We start from the raw sequence: 15,391 nt of genomic DNA, 5'->3' as shown, positions 1-15,391 counted from the left end.
GAGCATAAGCTCTCATGGCTTTGCTTTAGACTCCCCCAAAAGGCCTCATAACAAAGGAGATAGTCACGTTGAGCTGGCTTTACTTTAGACTCCCCCTCATAACAATGGAGATAGTATTCCCCAGTATTCCCTGCGTTCTAATATTTTAAAATAAATTTAAAATTTTATAATCCTAATTTTTTAAAAAAATTTATTTTTACCTTTATTCAATTCTATTTCTAGAGTGAAACTATAATTTTATTTTAGTTCTAAACTTTTAAAACATCTATTTTAATTTATAAATTATTAAAATATTACTTGCCTAAATCATGCTCATAATTCTATTTTTTAATAAATTTATTAATTTTTTTTAATAAGATCGTACTCAAAACCATGTCATTATTTCACTAAAATCAAAATAAATGAATAAATAAATAATAGATATTATATCACTAAAATAGACACTTTCAAAAATTAAAAGTAAAATAAACCATTTGAAATTTTAAAAATTAAATAAAATAAATTTAAAAGTTTGAGCAAAATAATAATAATAATTAAAATAAATATATGTAAGTAAAGTATAATAATTAATAAATAAATTTACAGCTGCGTAGAGCACCTGAATTATCATGTAATTGGAACATAAATACATAAATAATTCGTGAAAATAACTAAATTAGCTCTTCAACCAGCCAAGGCCTTACAATACTGCCAATGGCAATGGAAAGTGTCTCAGTTTATGTGTGCACCAGAAGAACGAATTTGAATTTCAGTGATCGGATCTTTTGCAGTGATGAATCCGAATCAGCCATTTTCGGCTCGGTCGTAGGCGTTGGACTTGTGTTTGGGAGCGAACGAGAAGGCATCGGGAACTTTACCGAGCAACATCTCTGAGATCTTAATCTGTAACAATGGAAGGGATTACAATTCGAGGTCGATTTGCTTGAGCACACTTTGAACTAAAATGTAAAAATGTATTACCCAGTCAGCTGCAGAGTCGGAGGACATGAGCGTCTCGAGGTCATCCCGGCCAAAATACGACGGCGGGCGCCAGTTCAAACGTTGGGGAACAACATCCAGAAGACCAACGGGAATATATCTACATGTGTAGCTAAGCCATTCCAATAAGAAATGCCTTGTTGTCTCGACACCTGCAGATTTAACAATGGGAAGAAAGGATAGCATAAAAATCAGCTGAAGAAGCCGGGTGGCCGTTAAAATATCATCACTAGCCCAATATAGGGTCAAGCCCAATAATTGTATGAGCTCATTATATACTCATTTTAGGACAATGATTTATGTGGTCAGAGAATAAAGATACCTAGATTTTTTAGGAAAAAGATTGTCTAGCTTATACTATAAATACCCCTCCACCCTACTTAGATTTTTATCCCAAAAGAAATACAGAGCACAAAGTAATCGAATTTCGTTTTGAGTTACTGAAAGGAGGAAGATACTTTATATATGGACTCATGAAAGTATCTGATTGCTCGAGCATACAATCACTATTATATTGAATGGATAATGGGCTTTTTTTTATTTGAATCTTAAAAAAAGGAACTTCTTTCTTTTCGATAAGCTCTAGCATGTAATAGATCATCCCATCTCTCGATTGTCTCAAAAAAATGAACTTCTTTCTTTTCGATAAGCTCTAGCATGTAATAGGTCATCCCATCTCCCGATTGTCTCGAGACAATCGGGGACTCTAAAGATTAGATCAAATGAGAAAGGAAAGGCTTAGTATATTGCTACCTGTGATCTGATCAAAATTTTGATTTTACAGATTCAGAATCAAAAACTGTCATCCCATTCATTCAATCAAATTGGGATGCCCGGATCTAACATGTGGCTTGCTTGGTAGGAGTAACATGAAGCTCAGAATTTTGGGTGTAGTCAATACTCCCATCCCAAATAAAAAGGAAATTGGTCTATGGTCGATTATAGTTTCTACCGAATGTCTTGTATTCTTTTCCCTTAATAAATAGTGCTAAGTGTTTCCTACGGAGAATTGTGTTCAATAGTAGCAACAACGAAATACAACGAGCAGTATGACAAGCAACAGGCAACGAGCAACGTACCTTTTGTGTCGGAACCCCAATGTTCAAGTCCAAAATGTACAAAATCCTTCAAGATGTTTAGCCGCTCCCCTGAAGTGATGTCCCAATTTCTCTGTTCCTTAATTTCAGTAAATAACCAAGGCTGCAATGGGCAACAGATGATATAGCAACATAAGCTTCAATGAGTTGAAGAATCAAATAAAAAGAACATCAAACTGCAAACAAAACCTTAATTAAGGCTCCTCTAGCAATCATGCAAGTAGCTAACTTTGGGGATTCAACTTTATGTCGATTCCAATCTGCATATGAAAATACGTCCCCATTTCCTATAACTTGCAGGGAATCAGGAGCTAACGAGGAACAGCGATTAATATATTCCCAGTCAGCAAGCTTGCTGTAACGTTGCTGGCGAGTACGGCCATGAACGGTTACTGCACTGGCTCCCCAGTTGCCAATGTCTGCAATAAGTGAATCGATACGGTTTTTCCCTTCAAAGTAGCCTGTCCGAACCTAATGCAAGAAAAATACAATGGTACAAATTGAAGAACTTGAGAAACCAAGAACATAACAAACATATAGATTACCAAGTAACAGTTCCCTTTCCCCACACTAAATCCCCCTCCCCCTAAGAAAGAACATGCTGGTTCAATATTATACTCCCTAATATACACAATCAAAACTAGATCTCGAGCTCTCCAGCTGTTGCAGTTTTTGTTTTTTTGGGTCGGTCATTCGGTTTTTGAAAATTAACTTATAAACACTACCTACACTGACGGAGAGGAACGAAGCAGCGAGAGGAAGTAGCTCCACGAGAAGAGGAGAGGGAGTAAGTAGCTCGAGATCATTCCGAGGGGACCGACTAGATCAAGACTAGGAGAGATGATCCCCAAGACGAGAAGAATCCATACACTCGATCCATTGCTTCTACCCCTCCCTGATGCAGCCGGGACCCGGACTCGGATTTCAGCCACTCTAGTTCAAATGCAGCCTGACGACTGAGTGAAGGTTGGGAGTGGGCTGCTCGGGTACGATCTAAAACGATCCCATATTCCAGAAAGAACCGGACAATGGGAAGCCTTCGTTGAGTAATGGGAAGCGGGCTAGTCCCCGAAAAAGCCTTGCCAACTATAAGAAAGAGTTGTGGCTCAAACCAAATGAAAACATTTAGCTGCTTGACATCTCTCATCTTTCAAACACCTAAGAGGGAGCTATGAAGGGATCCTCCTCGAGGGAGCTATCAAGAAACCACCTTTTACTATCCTCATGTAAACTAATACAGAAGACAGCTTTCCAAAAATCAAGGGGTCCATGGCATTTGTTAATCTTCAACTCAATTCCTAGAATTCAATCTTATGAATGCAAAATAAGAAAACAACTCGTATGTGCTAGATCCACCTAATTACTGTTGGATGATGAAAGTCCCACATCGACTAATTTAGGGAATGATCATGGGTTTATAATCAAAGAATACTCTCACCATTGGTATGAGGCCTTTTCAGGAAGCCCAAAGTAAAGCCATGAGAGGTTATGCTCAAAGTGGACAATATCATACCATTGTGGAGAGTCGTGTTCGTCTAACAATTACAACCTTTGAGCTTTTAGTCTCTTAAATTCTCCAAAAGTATTCATTCGTCTCATTTCATTTAACTTTGCCCTCCTAAACTCCCACGATACCATCACCAATTCATGTAACAAATTTAGGGCAATGAAAAACTCACAACACAAAGGAAGAAAAAGAGAAACGTAAGGAGAGTGCCCATAACCTCAGTTAGAAGCAACTTCATCAGTTAATTTTGGTCGTTCCATTGAAATAAGTACCCAAGTATAATCAATACCTTAATTGTTATGGGTGTATCCACAATTCCGGAAGCGGTTTCTACTACACTTTTCATGCGCATTGGCTTCATAAGAAGAGCTGATCCAGCACCCTTATTGACAACAATGTCAATTGGGCATCCCATGTTTATGTCAATGAAGTCGATCACGCATTCTTTGTCTATAAGTTCTACAGCACGTGATACTGTGTCTGGATATGCACCGCATATCTGAACACCAAATAGATCTTCTGAGGAATGTCGTCTCAACAATGCCCATTCTGAAGCTTGACCCTATACCGCACGAGACAAATAATATAAAAGAATGTTTAATTTAACTCATCTTAAGAAATATGAAATAGAAACATCATTAAAAAGTGAATGAGTGAGAATCATGCCAAATAATGAACAATGACATTTTAGATTAAAACGAAAAGGGCCAAACCATGTTAGAGAATATATAACTGCATACACAACCTGCAAAAGATTTGTACACATTGCCATTTCACCGCATGTCACATCTGCTCCTAAAACTTTGCAAACTCTTCTGAAGGGAAGATTCCCAACAGTGGTCAGAGGGGCAAGATACAGCTTATCTCTAAAATCAATAAGTTTTTTTTCGCGGGGATGTGATTTAAGGCTTGCATCACTATCAGGAAGTACACTGTCGTTCATGAGTTCAGACTCAATTGGTGTATGGCCCTCACTAATAGTTGCATCAATCATACATGCACCTGTTGCACACATGAGAGATATAAATAACAAGAGAAAGATGAAACTATAAGATAAAGTAATAACATATGAACCACCATTGTCAATTTTATCAGAATGACAGTTCTCTGAAGACATGGATTTCGGTTTCTTCAGGGGTCGAGATTCATCAGATGAAAATGTTCCTTCGGTCTGCCCATTTTCTTCTGGAACTTCCACAGGGATATCTAAGTCCGCATCCATGTCATTATTCACTTCGCTACGGCATGTTCTGTCTGCAACAGTATCATTTGATACAGCATCTTCCTTCTCTTCTTTGACCCTCGATTTTGACTTTCCATGCCCCTAACAACGCCAAACTTACGTCAATGTCTCATTATTCGATGGAACCAGATAACATTACGGGTAACAGATTAAGAAATGCATTAGTCTATTCCTTAAAAGATGTAGCTTCTTCACCCCTTATCTAATCAAAACAAAGTGATACATAGGCATGCGAGGAGAAATAAAAATACTGAGTCACGTCCCATGACAAAGATAAAGCTCTCAGAAAAAATACAAAGTATGCTTTCTGGTTATACCAAGAGCCCAAGTTCTTTGAGTTTGGCATCAGCTTTTGGAAATTTCATTTTGTTCTTCCATAAGAGCTTCTGAACATCTTTATTCAGTCCATTCATTTCGGAGCATTTCTTCAAAGAAACTGACGAACCAGCAGGAACACCTTCCTTGTGGGTCCCTGCAAATCTACACGCTAAACCGTAGGGGCAAAGTTGTTCGGCACCACTGAAGGGACACTCTCCATCGAGATCTGCTGGTTTCTGTGATCATAAACCTCTTGTCAAAATAAAGGTAAACTCACAAATAAATTTGTTAGATAAAGAAAAGGGGGCTAGAAGTGGGATTTTAAATGCACTACCTGAGATTTAAAGGCTTCAATATCATGGCTAAAGCGGCATTTATCACTATACCGACACGAGCTAACATCTCCTGTCTTTGCTATTTCAGGACATAAATGGCTAGTGGACTTCTGTTCCTGTACAGAGTACATCTGCTATTCATAATCTGGAAATTATCGAAGAGCCTATAAAGTATACTTAGAATCATTTTTCTTCATGGAATCAACAAAAATATACAAACAACAAGCAAAAAGACCGAGTTGAAGGCAGTGATACTCATCACAATCGTTTGCAAGTGTTTTATAGTGTTTAATCAACCGTCAACCATCAATTTCAGATAGGAACGTCATATTCCAAGCTCCATTCAATTCAAAAAGGTTTCAGGCACTTCAACTAGATTTCAAGTGATGCTTAGGAAAGCAAAATCCAAAACTAGAAATGACGCAGGCTAACTTTCACTACAAAAACACAAAGCGACATGAATGACTAGGAACCTGACGGCGTTCTCGTTTCATTTGACGTTTGGACTTCTTCTCCTTCACCAAGCTAGACGGAGCAGCCTTATCATCACCATCATTCTTACCAGTGGAAGCGGCATCCTTCACGTTGTTACCGGAGGACCTCACCGGCGGAGGACGAAGATATTCACGCTTAACAGGGGCTATGGCCTTGGCCACCAATTCTTCAGGCGTCAACTGAGCTCCGGTAGAGGCCGACAGAGAAGCCGGCTCCTCGGAAACCGCCGTGGTGACTCGGAGCTCCGCCGAAACCGAGTCTTCCATTAGTGGGCGAGTGGGAGGCTGCGCTAGGGCGCACGAGTAACTGAAAGATTGGAAACAAGAAGTTACGTCAAAACCGTTTGAATATGAAGGACTTGTACTATGCTAGGGCTTCGCCCTGTCATTAAATGGCAATATTCTAAATAATTTTCTTTTAAAAAATTAAAATAACTTCCAAATTTTATTTTTTTAATCTATTTTTATGACGTAAGTCGCTATTATTTTATACTATAAATCAATCTAATTAATAAATTTTAAATATTAGTATATATAATTAGTTAATTTTTATTTTACTAAATTGGATATAAAAAAAAATTTACTATAAACTAATAATAATGTCTCGTTTAAAAATTTATTGGAATTACATTAACTAAATTTTTACATTTGAGTGATAAAGTAATTATTAATTTTTACTGAAAATTTTTACTAGTAAAAATAAAAAAAAGAAGGCTTTTTGTCAACATTTTAGTTAATGACGACAATACCATAAATATATTAAGCACAAATTGTATTTTTTTTTGTTGAATATGTTTATCGTTCTTAAAATTATGACACATGAATTCAAAATATTAAATATAAACCCTAATTAAGAAGTTTTTTTGATTTTTGGCTTGATTCGTTAAAGTTAATATAAACGAGAACGATTCGGTGATAGATTTACATTCCATGTTTAGAATTCAAATCAGACGTTACATTAGATATCATTAAACTTATCTTAAAGAAAAAAATATGCACCAGAACTCCAACAAAACTACACATTTCACATCATCGCCAAGTTCATTTCATATATTAATTTTCATCGACACGTTCATTTCATATATTAATTTTCATCCAAAATTCTAACTATTTTCTATTAAAATATAATAATTATATCTATTATAAATATCTCTCCACCTAAATTTTCATCTAAAAAATATAAAGGAAGCACAAAGTGCAATAGTTTACATATCGTGTAATCTCTTCTCGATTGATTTTAATAGTGTGTGAGTATTTCTCACTAAGAGTTACGTCGTTTTCTACGATAGTTGTGAAACATTTACAAACATAGGTATTTGAAAACAAATTCCAACGAATTTTTACTTGAAGGAAGGACGGACCAAAGTAATATCAAGTTTAAGGTATTTTTGTAATATACTCTCATAATTATCTACGACTGTTTACGACCAAATGTGAAGGGAAGTTGTTGAAGGAAGAACTGACTAGGTAATATCGTTTAAGGTATTTTTGTAATATACTCTCATAATTATCTAGGACTGTGTAGAAGGATCAAATGAGAAGGGAAGTGGGACAAATGTACAAGACTACAGGGAAATTCCAACCAATTTATACTTGAAGGACGGACCAGGTAATATCATGACAAAGTTCAAGGTATTTTTGTAATATTCATAATTATCTATGACTGTTCCTGTCGCTAGCACGAACACTTGATGAAATGGGTAGGGAAGTGGGACAAATAGCCGAGACTACAGGAAGGATTTCTCTTTGGATAATAGTTACTGTGTAACTAGTATTCCTGTGATCGGTTTAGTCGGTATTTTCTTTTATGGTTCATATTCTGAATTAGGTTTCATCTCTGTAATAATCGGATGAGAAAGCATACGAACTCAACAGGAGAATCAGGAAGATAAGGTTTCAAATGCTACAATATGATATAAAGTAATTATCATCCAAACAACACTTATCTTTTTTTGTAACAAGTTTGCCTACACATTAAGTGAAGTATTTAAAACAAAGCATAAAAGCCAACTGTGATTTACACAACTTTAAAATGGTAGCAACAATGAGGAGCTAGCTTACAGTGATGGTGATGAACAAGGTGATCAAAGAGACAATGAAGCTCATCCATCTTCATCAACGAACTTTATTGGTTGGATTCAGGCTTTGTGGTTGCACTCCCATTCTGCTGCATCTGTTGCTGTTGTTGTTGGTGGTGCTGAAGCTGAAGCTGGAGGCTATGGTGGCTGATGGAAGATTGGGGCATTACTCCGTTAGAGGGATGAGACTGCGCGTTTAGCTCCATCGTAGCGAGTTTCAATCTCTGAACCTCCGCAGTTAAGGTTTCATTAAGAGCTGTCACGTTTGATAAAGATTTATAAATAAAAAAGGAAAGTATAAGTGAATTCTGCAAGAACTACTATCTACGTGATCAACGGAGTAACAGCATCGGTTCAAGGTGAAAAGGAGATAAGTAAAAAACAACGGTCAAGATAATCTTCTTGATTAATCGATAATGAAATTCCAGTCGTTTGTTATACTGCAGAAATGAGGGTTCATTTGAGAATCTAAATTGTAAATATTAGTCCCCTCCAACTATTTGAAACACCCCAAGCGCACAGCTAGTAAATATTGTTCTATTTGGACTTTTCCTTTCGGGCTTCCCCTCAAGGTTTTTAAAGCACGTCTGCTAGGGAGAGTTTCCACACTCATATAAAGAATGCTTCGTTCCCCTCTCCAACCGATGTGAGATCTCACAATCCACCTCCATTTGGAGCCCAGCGTCCTCGCTGGCACTCATTCCTCTCTCTGATCGATGTGGGATCTCACATTCCATAACGAACTAAGCCTAAGAGCTAGAGAGAAAGGGAGTCAGATTCTTGTGTGGTTTATGAATAAAATTCAGTGATAGATAATGTTGTTGAGGATGGTTGGAAGAGGAGTCCCACATCGGCTAATTATGGGGTTGATCGTGGCTTTATAAATAAGGAATACATCTCCAATGGTATGAGGCTTGTTGGGGAAACCAAAACTAAAGCCACGAGAGCTTATGCTCAAAGGGGACTATATCATACTACTGTGGAGGTTAGTGATTCCTAACCAATGCTGACAACCGCTTCAAGTTAAAATGTACAATAGAGTAAGCAATGAACTCCGGGAAGCCTACGGCCCGCTAATATGTACCAACATTTCTTAATAAAAGTTATAAGTAACACGACAATAGTAAAAAAACAGCATTCCAGATCAATGTACAGGAGAGAGGTATGAACTCGGATTGGCTACAATTATACAACCTGATAACTAAGGCCTATGAAGTGAAAAGAACCCATATTCAATACTTACAAAAACCCAAGATGAGTTTTTCAAAGATTCGAGCTTATCAATGAAGATAAGTAAATTGAAGGTCATTTTCCAGAAAAAAAAAATGGCTGACACAGTTTCAAACAGCTCACTGAAACGATGCTTTGATGGAAAACTGTTTCAGAGACATACAGGAGGAAAAAGGTAAAAGAGAAGTGTCAATACCATCCCGTAGTTGTGCTTGTTGTTCCATGGCTTGAAGACGGAACTTCAGTTCATTATTCTGGTTTGTAAGCCCTACTGAATCTCTCTGAATACAGAGCAATTATGCGAAAACTGAGGATTTAGCAGCAGGAAAATGGAAATAGAAAATAATTGTCAATACTCAAGAATTTAACCTGTAAAAGAGTGAGTTGGGCAGACAGTGTGGTAGCTTCTGTCTGAAGAGTCTGAACCTTGTGTTCCAACTCGGATATATACCGCATCTTTCGTTCTTTTGATCGAGCAGCAGACTGACGGTTGGCCAAGATCCTGAGGAAATTTATTGCTCAAGTTTACAAATCAACAGATTTAAGTAATTTAAGTAAATCGGTCAGTGACGTAATTTGCCTATACCTCTTTGCACGCTTGGGATCGGTCAAAGCAATCTCGGCAAGTTTGTCATTTGCCATGATTTTCTTCAGTTCAGCCCCACTGAACTCACCATTACCAAACTCCAAGCTGAATGAAGCTGAATTACCGTCAACTAAGTTGTTTGAAGAAAGTTGCCCCGGACGAACACCAGGTGGTGTAGGAGGCATTTTGGGTGACTCTTCACCAAACTGCAGCTTCCCCATGAAACTATCCATGGAGACACTTCGATAATGTCTGGTCGTTGGAGCAATATCGCCCCCTGCAGTTCGTTTGATCCCTTCCCTCTTTTCAGCAGAGGAATTCAATCGAGGCATTTGAGCGCTATCCCCACTCTCATTTACACTGCTTTCTGCTTCATTATCACTGCTCTCGCCCCCATTTGTCTTCGTTCCACTACCCCTACTATCCAAATCCTCTCGATTCTCATGACCGTTCTTGTCGTTCGTCCCAGAAGAGTTGAATAAATCAATATTATCCAAATTCATATAAGCAGAAAATAAGTCGTCCACATTGTCCCCATCGGATTTCCTCTCACCCATTCCTTCTAAATTGTTGTCAACGTTTTTCTCCAAACTATGTTCTCTTTTAACTAACTGGCTGGCGGGCTTTAACATGCCAGCATTCTCTTTACTACTCGTAGATCGCTCCAATCCACCAGAGCTACTGAATGGGAGAAGAGGAGATGGCTGAATCATTGAAGATAATCCAAATGGAATATCACTACTAGACCGCCTATGTGCTTTACGAGGAGGTAAAGAATCTCCCATCTTAGAAGAATTGGCTCTCATATAAGGTGAGGGAGGCAACAAAGAATGGGAACTGTTATCCCTATCCTCCATTGATGTATCTGCAGAAACCTGATCTGAATTCGATGTAGATGGGGACTCGCGAAATGGAGACGGGCTTAAAGGGGGCAAAGAATCGAGAGAAAAGAAAGAAGGCTGAGATAACGATCGGGAATGAGTAGGCACTGGGCTATAATTTTGCTGGTTCATCGGACGCGAGATCGGGATCTGAGAATACGGCGAAATCGGTGGGATCTGCGGTGAGTTGGGACTAGGAGGAATCCCAATTCTTCTACTATTATCACTGAGAAAATTTGACTGAAAGTGTGGTGGACGAATTTGTGAGCAGTTCATTTGAGAAATTTTAAGTTGATCCATCGACAAAGGAAGATTTCCAGCAAAAGAAGAAGATGCTCCATACGAACATTGAAGATTTCGCATGTTCCCAGCATTAGCATCGTCAGTATCTCCCATTTCGCCTCAAAAATCAACGTCTCAGCGAATGATAGTGCTCGAGAATCAGAAGAAGAAGAAGAAAAAAAGCCCAAGTCACCACTTCACAAACCTACGCAACTCCACCACAGTTCAATCACAATTGAGTGCCAAACTCCCAATCATAAACACAACCAATCGCCCTCAAAATCTGCAACAGATTAATCGAAATAAAACCTCATATATACCAAACCAGAAAATCACAAAAACAACATAAAAGAGCTCAAGAACATTCAAAAGTAAAGCAATGAGTTCCATTAACAATAATAGACATTCCGCAGCAGTTAGAAATACCTCAAAGAAAGTAATCACTCCAAGCCGGCCGGAAGCTCGACAATGCCCTCGCTGGAACGTTCCTGACCTCCCTCCTCCGACGGCGGCAGAACTTAAACAAAAAACCTTAATTCTCCGCAATAGAGAAAAGCATTTCAGTCCAAAATTAACAGCGAGCTTTAAAAAAGCAATCCGCCGGCGAAAATCACGAGGACGCCGGCGATTTCTCTCTCTAAAAATCCCTTCGGCACTTTCTCTCTCACTCACGACGAAGATGACGATGACGACGACTACTGGTACACCGATTTCCATGACGCGTACGCGTGAATTTAATAAGAATTTGCATTTCAGTCGAATTTGAATTTCGCCTACATTTCAATTTCATTCCGACCGCATTTCGACTTTTCCCCCCGCCATATTTTCACATAAATTTATTTAGCAGTTAAATTCTCAAATATTACATTAGATTCTTATTTATCCAAATAAAAACACTTATTTTTTTTTTAATTTATGAAAATATAAATTTAATATATATTTTTTTTAATTAATTATTTAAAATTTTATAATAATTTTATTTCGGCCGTAAAAGCTTATCAAAATTATAGCTTAATTTTTAATTTAGTATTTATAGTTTATTAATATATCTGTTCCCTAATCAATATATCAAATTACATTTCATTAAATCTAAAAAATAAAAAATAATTTTAATTATGAATTTAATGATTTATCTATTATTGTTATTATTATTATTTTGTAATAAATTAGTATCCATATTTCCAAATTATAATAATTTAGTTGAAAATTATTGTTAATTAAAAAAATTATATTTTTCTCTAAATTTGTATTTCAATCATTACTCTCCACTTTTAACTTTATCAAATCAAATATTGTCGTATATTATTAAAAACAATTACTTAAATTTTTTATTTAATTTTTATAAATTGGAAAAATATTAATTTATATCTCTAAAATTTGGGTGTGTCATTTAAAATATAAAATTAATTTGATATTCTAAAATTTTAAATGGATTATTTTTTTCCCAAATTTTGATTTTGATTTTTTTTTTTTTAATTCCATTTCAGGATACTTTTGGTTATTATTTATTTTATTTTATTATTTTAAGATATTTTTAAAAATCTAAGGCAAATTTAATAAAGAAAATAAGCACATTAAAAATATTTAAATTTTACTAATATTTTTTAAAGCTGAAAATGGATTTAAAAATGGAGAAATAGATAGTCAACGAGCTTGTTTTTATTTTTATTTTTTTAATTTAGAAACTAAAATTAAAATTATCTGTAAATTGAGGTTTCAAGTATTTGTATTTAATTTTAATGATTTCGGATGATGATAATAAGACAAATAAAGAATCACTAATATTATCACTCGTGACATTATTTTGCTTCGAATTCAATCAATTAGAGTGTAACGCAATAAATGGTATCAAATAATAATAATAATAATAATAATAATAACAATAAATGAAACTCATAATTTAACAATAATCAACCTTCACATTTAAAATGTGAAATCACACACAGATATATATATAAATTTAGTTTATTAACCTTTAATTTTAATTTTGTATTTATATATAATTTAGTTTATTAACTTTTAATTTTAATTTTGTGTTTATTTATTTCATAAATTTTTAATTTTTTATTCAATAGTTTACTCAAATACGAAAATATTTAATATATTCCTCAAACTTTTAATCCTATAGTAAAAATTTTAAATTTAATTAATCTATTAAATATAAAATTTTATTTCTAATGTAACTCTAAACTTTGAAAATATTACAAATTTAAAAACCTATTAAATATTTATTAAATTTTAATGATATAAAATATCGACAGCCAAAACCTATTAAAATTTAATGATATCTGTTCGACCAAAACCAACCCGTTATTCAATTTTTCTAAACTTAATTCGATAAGTATTTGGTTTTAAAAATTTAAACTTATAACAACCATTACTTCGATCTCTAAGTTTCTTTATTTTGTAATTTACTTTCCAACCGATGTTTTTAAAATTCAATCAAAAATTTAGAAACTAAAGAATAATAATAATTTTTATAAGAACGGCAACGACCCAAATCCACCGCTAGCAAATATTGTTCTCTTGTGTTTTCCCTTTCGGGCTTCCCCTCAAAGCTTTAAAACGCGTCTACTAGGGAAATGTTTCCACACACTTATAAAGGGTGTTTTGTTCTCCTCCCCAACCAATGTGGGACATTACAAACACGTTTTTTTTTTGTTTTTAAGAATCTAACTAAGAAACCAAACATTGTATCGAATAAACATAAAAATCATGCTATTACAAAGAAACGAACCACGAAACGGTTATCAAACGGGACATAAACCACCTGAACGATAAAAATACATCTAACGGTCTAAAGACACTTAAATTTGTAGCACATGTTTGAAAGCCATCAAGAAAGAGAATAAACAATAATAATTAATCAAGAAACATTGAAGTACAGTGAATTCAGTCAAGTTTACCTAATTCATGAATGTATCACAGTTGGAATAAGAAGCGTCCTTTGTCAATTCATATGGACAACCTTGTGCATGCATAAAGCTTAGGATGTGAATCCAATGATTATGATTCAAAATTTTGGATCAGTTTCATCATCACTATCCTATTATGACTAAAGTTTACTCGAACTGATATTTTATTAATCCTTGTTACGAGTAAGGACGGGAAATAGTATAGGGACTAAAGTTAAACATATAGGGACTAAAAGACGATTTAACCAAATAAATATGGGCTAAAAAGTACCTAACCTATCGTATGCGACCTTTTTAGCCTAGTATGTAACAGTTCAAGCCTATCGCTAGTAGATAACATCAGTTTCACAATTTTGAAAGCACGTCTACTAGGGAGAGGTTTCTACACCCTTATAAGGAATGTTTTGTTCCACTTTTCAACCGAGGTAGGTCTCACAATTCACCTCCCTTGGGAGTCCAGCATCTTCGCTGGCACATCGCCCGATGTCAGGCTTTGATACCATTTGTAACAGCCCAAGTCCACTGCTAGCAGATATTGTCTGTTTTGACCCATTACGTATTATCGTCAACCTCACGGTTTTTAAAATGCATCTATTAGAGAGAGATTTTCACATCTTTATAAAGAATGCTTCGTTCCATCTCTTCCATATGATGACAAAAAAAAATGGGTCATGAAGGCTCTTTCCTTGAAACCTAGCCAAGCCGAGGTTCTGGTTTTCACTTTTTAGTTTTAGATATTGGGTGCTGTAAGATACTATCAATCCAAGAGATAGAGCCAATCTCAAGGCGACTTAGACCACTTAGTAGGACCTTCTGGCTTATAGGAAACCTTCCATGGTTGATATATCTTCCGAGACAACAATCAACTGACCTAGCTATCTACGAGACATCATAGCTGGGTTGGGTAGGATGTGAAGAAATGGAAATAGCATGCATTCCCCTTGTAATTTGATCGTTATGAGAAAATCTAAAATATTTTTTTATGGCTCCATAGATAATTTGATAAGCCAATAATTTTTTTCCGTGTTTCATAATACGGTTAACCAACATGTTAACTAATCGATTACGATAAATTGGATATTTTCTGTTCTTTCTTTCTCCTCTTTATTCTTGAACGAGGTAAATAGAATGTGAGATCTCAAATACAATCTCCTCCTAAAGCTTATATTTAAGTCATCTAATACGAGTATACAACAACTACTTGTACAATTATGTAAAATCCACCTTTATAGCCACCATGATAATTAAGCAATCAAACATTAAATATTAGCCATCTTATCAATCATTAAGATCATGCCAGACATACTGAAAAAAACTGATATGATAATGTGACTAAATATAAATGGCAAAAGAATAAGATACATTACCAACCAAATGGGATGCTCAAATAGTGGGAACCAAGCTCTATTTGTTGGTGGAATCATTGAATAGACTCCAAGAACCTGCA

At 35.5% G+C, this 15,391-nt stretch overlaps 2 protein-coding genes across 3 annotated transcripts; both read right to left on the bottom strand.

The window, feature by feature from the left end:
* Positions 1 to 510: 510 nt before the first annotated feature.
* LOC111811451 (FMN-linked oxidoreductases superfamily protein) lies at positions 511 to 6,314 on the bottom strand. Of its 2 annotated transcripts, none has more exons than XM_087118290.1 (10): positions 5,952 to 6,314; positions 5,478 to 5,594; positions 5,143 to 5,379; positions 4,657 to 4,906; positions 4,328 to 4,584; positions 3,872 to 4,144; positions 2,265 to 2,546; positions 2,058 to 2,178; positions 961 to 1,130; positions 511 to 882 (listed from the first exon to the last, which is right to left on the bottom strand). In XM_087118290.1, the coding sequence occupies exons 1-10, from the start codon at positions 6,237 to 6,239 to the stop codon at positions 784 to 786; spliced, it is 2,094 nt and encodes a 697-aa protein (XP_086974416.1). In that variant the 5' UTR covers positions 6,240 to 6,314; the 3' UTR covers positions 511 to 783. The 2 variants fall into 2 exon arrangements, with proteins under 2 accessions (XP_086974416.1, XP_023554076.2); XM_023698308.2 differs by having other exon boundaries at positions 4,660 to 4,906.
* A 1,547-nt stretch (positions 6,315 to 7,861) lies between these two features.
* On the bottom strand, positions 7,862 to 11,755 carry LOC147789341 (bZIP transcription factor 29-like). Its single transcript, XM_087117953.1, has 5 exons — positions 11,456 to 11,755; positions 9,867 to 11,312; positions 9,650 to 9,782; positions 9,477 to 9,561; positions 7,862 to 8,306 (listed from the first exon to the last, which is right to left on the bottom strand). The coding sequence occupies exons 2-5, from the start codon at positions 11,141 to 11,143 to the stop codon at positions 8,098 to 8,100; spliced, it is 1,704 nt and encodes a 567-aa protein (XP_086974079.1). The 5' UTR covers positions 11,144 to 11,312; positions 11,456 to 11,755; the 3' UTR covers positions 7,862 to 8,097.
* Positions 11,756 to 15,391: the final 3,636 nt, after the last annotated feature.

This window comes from Cucurbita pepo, chromosome 15 (genome assembly GCF_057944985.1).
Source record: "Cucurbita pepo subsp. pepo isolate OVF chromosome 15, ASM5794498v1, whole genome shotgun sequence".
In the NCBI taxonomy this organism is placed as follows: Eukaryota; Viridiplantae; Streptophyta; class Magnoliopsida; order Cucurbitales; family Cucurbitaceae; genus Cucurbita; species Cucurbita pepo.
Note: the sequence above shows the minus strand (reverse complement) of the source record. Positions and strands in the feature narration are given on the sequence as shown.